We start from the raw sequence: 6,549 nt of genomic DNA, 5'->3' as shown, positions 1-6,549 counted from the left end.
GGCCTACATGATGTTCGGTTTCAATTCGGTTAATCATCTAAATCGTACAACGAGAAAAGAACGGAATATACAGTGAGCATCGGCTATATGCGGACCTAAGCCGATCTGCCAGCGCTCGTGTTTCCATAGCTATCGCGGAGGAACTGGGGCAGACGTGTAAAAGTGAGAGTCTGTGTACCTAGAAACTGCATGGTTCCTGGCCTGTGACGTATATGTGTGACCCTGACGTCGCCGGTCACGCGTGCGCAGTAGATATAACTATTATCCACGGCTGTCGCGCGCTTACTGACAGTAGCGGTTGTATTCAGGATCCGCACTGATAAAGAGACACAACACCGTCAATCATGCATGGACACACACATACACTATGGACATGGACATACACACATTTACTACATAAATATACCATATAATTTATTTGGCATTATTCAGTTTATTTGGTATTTATGCCAATGCAGAATTAATACGACTGATCCGCATAACATACCATACAGAATGACTACCATAACACATGATAGATCTGTGTTAATCCATGCAATATACGGTATACCAGTATCACAGTACTCTCTCACTATCGCGCTCTCTCCCCCTCTCTCGCTCTCTCTTTCGCGCGCTCTCTCTCTTTCTCTCTTCGCCCGTCTCTCCCGCTCCCTCTCTCCTTCTCTCTTGCTCTCTTCGCTCGATCTCTCTCCCTTCTTATATATATATATATCTCACACTCTCTCCCTTTCGCCTTCCCTCTATCTCTCGTCGCCTGCTCTCTCTCTCTCTCACTCTCTTACTCTCGCCTTCCCTCTATCTTTCGTCGCCTGCTCTCTCTCTCCCTCTCTCTGTCTCTCTCTCTCCTCGCCATCCCTCTATCTTTCGTCGCCTGCTCTCTCTCTCCCTCTCTCTCTCTCTCTCTCTCTCTCTCTCTCTCTCTCTCTCTCTCTCTCTCTCTCTCTCTCTCTCTCTCTCTCACTCACTCTCCCTCTCTCTCTCGACTTTTCTCTTTCTTTCTTTGCGCGCTCTCTCTCTCTCTCTCTCTCTTTCTCTCTCTCTCTCTCTGTCACTCTTCCCCCATCTTTCTTTATTTCACTCTTCCCGCGCTCTCTCTCTGTGTGTTTGTAGCAGGAGTGTATTTGTGTATATTGTACCCGATTCTACACGGTATAATTTCGTCGTTAAAAAAATGATTCAATTTTTATGCTTTTCCAGGCAGAAGCGATGAAGCTCGCTGTGATCGTCGTTGCGCTTGTCATGTCGGTAAGTCATCGTAAATAAGGAGCTATATATATATATATATATACATGTAGCTCCTTGATCGTAAGAACATTCAGAGAAATTTGTAACGTGACAGCGTTACGTGACTTTTTATTTTTTTATTTTTTTTATTTTATTTAGAGCTCTCAGAGCTCCCAATGTCATTGTACTTCATGCGAATGTCACTGTAGTTTATTGCATTCGTGGGGAATTACGTCGCGAGCATCGTCGCATCTTCGATTCGAAGTGATCATCGATGTTCGTTCGTTGTCAGGTGTCGCCCGCGATGGCGCAGGATGGCTCCGCTAGGTTTCAATTATTAGATGCGGACGGAAACATTAACTCAGATTTTCGGGATCAGGTGAGTCACGAACCCACGCACAATACCTTACATATATCAGGACTGTGGCGAGCGGGCGGCAAGGCGTCTACTAGTTGTTTTTCCCACCAACGATCAAATTCATACGTATATATATATATATTATACGGTGTAAAAGATGGAACATGTCTTATATACGAAGTAAAAACTCATAGTTATAGCTTAGGAGTAAAATACATTGTGGTTAAATTTCATAAGTCATAATTATTATACGAAGTGAAAGAGCGCGTGTGTTACTACGCCGGGACATGATGCAATTTAAGTGTGTGTCACTACGCCAGCAAACGCGGGTAACGCGGATGTGGAAGCGAGGTGATCGCACATACACACACTGATTGATCTCTCCTATTCACCTGTGCCACTCGTGATCAGGTCTCTACCAGGTTGAAAGCCCAATTTCCGGATACGGATTTCAGCCAGCTCGACCGGGAAAAAATCCGGGATGCAGTCCGGAAACGGATCGGCAGTCGGCGGGAAGGCGGCCAGCTGTCGGCCGACGAGATTGAGAAGCGAATCAGAGACGGTATCCAGGAACGGTAAATACCATGCAGGATTAGCGCTCCGTGGACCCGCAGATAGACGCACGTGATGCGCACACGGAAAGAAAAATGATATAATTTCGTATTTTCCTGGGTTTCAACTCGTCAATGTATAGTTGTTGTAGTTTTAATAGCTGTGAGCGATATTTCTGCGGTTGAAAAACCGCATTACTTCTTATATTTCTTTGAATTCCATGTTATAATTGATGCTTAGACGTTGGGAAAACTTCCTTACTCTACACATTTCTCTGCGTCATTCTATGTAGTTAATGCGTGTACATGTCTCCAGACTGCCAGACCTCGATGTGTCGACGTTGAACAGGACTGTACTACGGGAGAGCATCCGCACACGCCTGCAGTCTCGCTTCCCGAACGCTGACTTCAACAAGGACCTAATCCAGCAAATACAAGCGAACCGCGTGACCGGTAGGTGGCGCTGTCTGATTCAGCTATCCGCGTGAGCACCCTATTAGAAATTGTTGCTCGGTCGATCTAGCTAGAGCAGTATATACGTGTTTTACACGTGCGCTGGACAAAAATTGTTGACATCGCGGCACTTGGTCGCCAAGCATTGTCATTAAAACCCCCTAACGCAATACTGAATGGCTAGAGATTCCCTGTCGATCACACCGGGCTGATAGAGCATTTGATTGCATTGCGATAGATAGTTACTTAATACATACAACCGCGAAGACGTCAACGTCGGTTGAAATGGTATACGTTTACATGTAGGCGTCACGACCGACTGCGACCTCTCGGGCGGAACGATGAAGATATCGATGACCTTCAAGCGACCTTTCACGGGCAACGTGTTCGCGAAGGGTTTCTATAACGCCGGCTGCAGAGTGCTGGGCACGGGAGAGAAGAACATAGCTGTGAACGTACCCCTTACGGGATGCGGAACCATCACGGAAGTCATTGTAACTATAGCAACAACCCCCTCCGCTGCGCTTGCATCTGTTTCAATGAAATATGATTCACCCTAATCTAGCAGATCATGCCTGTTAGACGAATTGCCGAAATAGATTGGCACAAACTGAATCGTCTTAGATCTAGTACGTGCTCCCAACAGTTTTCTGGGTGCGAACCAGCCACCTTTTCTGGTGCCACGCAGTGTTTTGGTGGCAGCCAGTTTTCCGGGTGGACACGTCACCTTTAACAATGACCATAATATGATAGCAAACATACACATATATCACGGCGACACCATCTAATGCGAAAGCATTACAAACAACATTACGAAAATCAGACGCCGAAAAACAGAATCCTAATATTTGCTACGTCATCGCAGAACGAAGAAGACAAAGATGGCGGCGAGACGATCTACTACGTGAACCGAATCGTGGTCATGTACGAGGCAGAGTGGGGCGTGCTGAGTGAGACAGACCGTGCCTACCAGGTCGCCTGTCAATTCGGCGGTACGGGAACGAGGCTGATCACTGCCGGACCTTACAACATACCGTGAGTACGAAAAGCCCCAGAAGGCTCATTCGAAATTCGTAATTCGAAATTTGAAATTCAAATACCGATGATACAAGACTAGTAGTAGTTGAGTTAGTTTACTTGCACGCGGTAGAATGCGCGTATAATTGCGTGTATTGTCACGTCTCGGCAGAGGACTCGGGATCACGGAAGTGGCGCCTGCGACCGTGGCGGCACCTAGTTGTTGGATGAAGGTCGTTCCTGGAACAGACCCGTTGGTCAGTGAGGTGTCAGACTTCATATTGGGAGAGACTGCCCTACTAGTCGTCACCCTGCACGACAACTGTACGTAAACACGGCTCGATTGTATACAACGTTGACACCCATTAAATTACACTCACATTATGAAGGCGGTAACAATGGGCAATCACAGATTTGAGGGTTTTATCTTGCGGATGCGACTAATCCGTCGTTTCGATATTTTTCAGCGAATTTTGACGTGTTCGTGAGAGATTGCTACGCGCACGACGGACAAAACGGCAATATAGCTTTAATTGATGAGCTTGGGTGAGGAACCTAGAATCTAACCCATGCGTCATGATAGATTCTAACATAGAAAAATGAAAAATGGTTTACACTTTCCCGTTACACTGTTATATCGATCGATCGATCGGGATTGATCGGTTGACTAATTGGTTGATTAATTGATTGATTGATTGGTTGATTGTTTAATTGATTGATTGATTCATTGGTTGATTTATTGATCTGGCGTATTAATGCGCATTACAGTACTCTAGCTGGCTTAATCGACATTGACAATATGGTATTTGGTCTCGTATATAATATAGTATATATATATTTGCTTGCACAGGTGCCCAGCACACAAGAAGGTGTCGATGACAGACGTCATAACGGATAAGGAAAGCCAACCTGGAGAAACGCTTGTCTATTTGCCGTTCAAAGTGTTCAAGTTCCCTGATATAGACCAGGTTTACTTCCAGTGCAAGTGTCGTGTGTGCGTACACGACTGTCTAGGGGTAAGTCAATGTGAGGCCGAAATAATATGCGCGTGTCTGTGAGGTTCAAATCACAGATATATATATATACTACTATACATGTCTATCCTCCGCCGTATCTCTCCTTTCGCCTGGTGTGCAGGACTACCAGCCGGACTGTTCAGACAAGTCTGCTAGGTCGAAGAGACAAACCATCATCACCGAGCTCAATGATTTACTACCTGGCCGCAGAGACAACTCCACCGACCTCAATGTCTTCAACAGTATACGCGTGCAGATACCTGAAGAGGGAAAGGATATCTATAACGGTATGATGTTATCAAGAGTCCATAATAGAAATGGATCTAGAAATGGATCTTCTATTATGGACTCGTGATGAGGACGGGGAAGAGGAAAAGGACGAGGAGGAGAAGAAAGTGGAGGAGAGAGGAGGGGACATTTATAACGATATGTTATATAAGGCAGGGGGAAGGCATATATATATATATATATATATATATATATATATAAAGGTATGGTACATGTGGGTAATATACTGTGACGTACCATGGGAGGTAAATATCTATAAGATAGTGCTGACAGGGTGTAGAATGGGGCGTAAAATAACCGTATGTTTTAACGTTAGTATGAGAATTGCTGTCGTGATTATTTTTGCGTGTCGTGATGCGTGGCAACCTGATAGAAATGAAGGATAATGTGAAAACGCCAAAATCTTTATCGTGAATTTCGTTTTGCGTTCATCTTAATATGGATTTTTACGCCTCTTGGTTTACGGCTTGCTTTATTAATTTACTCAACAGATTTTAGCGCAAATTGCAAAAAAGTTAAAATATTTGCCGTGAACAGCGATTTGGGTGACCCCATCAGGTCCTTAGCTCCTAACCGATTGTAGTACAATTACTCGCAGTAGGTTGAAACGGACAACGCAGATAAGCAGACGTGATACATTTAACTTGCAGATATCCAGAATCGTCGTTTGGCAGAGCGGGCACCAGCGCCGCGCAACGGCGACATCTGCGTCGCCAAGACGACGTTTACGGCGGCGGCTGCGGTCGGCGGCGCCGTGCTCATGACAAGCCTCATCGTCTGCTGTATGCTCATCGTCCGCCTCAGCAGCAGAGGCAAGATGGCGCCACACAGCAACACCGAGATAAAGTACTGAGACCATAGTAATAATACACAATGTCTAGATGCATCTAGGGGTCTACGTTTCTTTGACCGAGTGTCCGTTTGCTGAGGAGTTGCAGCTTACAGAATAGAATTCTAACAACTAGTTTAAAATAAATATAAGGGGGGCACCGTTCCGGCTGTGTTTGTACATTGGGAAACTTGGCAGATCCTTCGATTGAACTTCAATTACGTACTTTGAACCAATGCGACGAAATCAAAATGGCCCGCCATTAGTCGCTGCTGGTAGTTGTTTGTAGTTGTTTGTAGTCGTTGAAACGGGACATGTATTTATAATGGTTTTGTATGAGGCGGCGGTTATTTTAATGTATGTCAGTGCTGTTATTCTTTATTATTAACTCGAGGTGTGTAACCATGGCGATTATACAGTAACCGAAGGGTGTCGTCTGTTGGTTTCATGCGCGAGTCACGTGAATTTTCGTCATGACTACGCAATGCCGACTGGTGAGCAGCAGTAATCGATGGCTGAGAACACGATGGAAATGTTATATTTTATGTTATGTTGTATGCTATAATCTGACATCAGGATTAAAATATAGTATTTACTCCCCATTAATATTTATGCCTGATCAGATCATGAGCCCATGTTGCTCTTTCTATATACTAGAATGTTATCCGTATATTTTCCGTAGCATTATAGTCAGTTACACGCACCGATTAGGATGTAATATATGTAATTTTATTTTAGTCAGGCACATAAATGAATGTATAGAAAAACGCATATGATCTTCATATGTAGTTTCTCTGCGTCACCATATATATA

General features: G+C 44.6%; 1 protein-coding gene across 1 annotated transcript; it reads left to right on the top strand.

The window, feature by feature from the left end:
• Positions 1-1,203: 1,203 nt before the first annotated feature.
• LOC106805420 lies at positions 1,204-6,154 on the top strand. The gene is made up of 11 exons (XM_014806991.1): positions 1,204-1,245; positions 1,517-1,603; positions 1,994-2,157; positions 2,450-2,586; positions 2,893-3,080; positions 3,452-3,621; positions 3,776-3,927; positions 4,071-4,149; positions 4,454-4,619; positions 4,741-4,906; positions 5,558-6,154. The coding sequence occupies exons 1-11, from the start codon at positions 1,207-1,209 to the stop codon at positions 5,758-5,760; spliced, it is 1,551 nt and encodes a 516-aa protein (XP_014662477.1). The 5' UTR covers positions 1,204-1,206; the 3' UTR covers positions 5,761-6,154.
• Positions 6,155-6,549: the final 395 nt, after the last annotated feature.

The sequence above is a fragment of the Priapulus caudatus genome, unplaced genomic scaffold, assembly GCF_000485595.1.
Source record: "Priapulus caudatus unplaced genomic scaffold, Priapulus_caudatus-5.0.1 Scaffold113, whole genome shotgun sequence".
NCBI classification, from domain to species: Eukaryota; Metazoa; Priapulida; class Priapulimorpha; order Priapulimorphida; family Priapulidae; genus Priapulus; species Priapulus caudatus.
The sequence above is the reverse complement of the archived record's forward strand: the minus strand, read 5'-3'. Positions and strand labels throughout refer to the sequence as shown.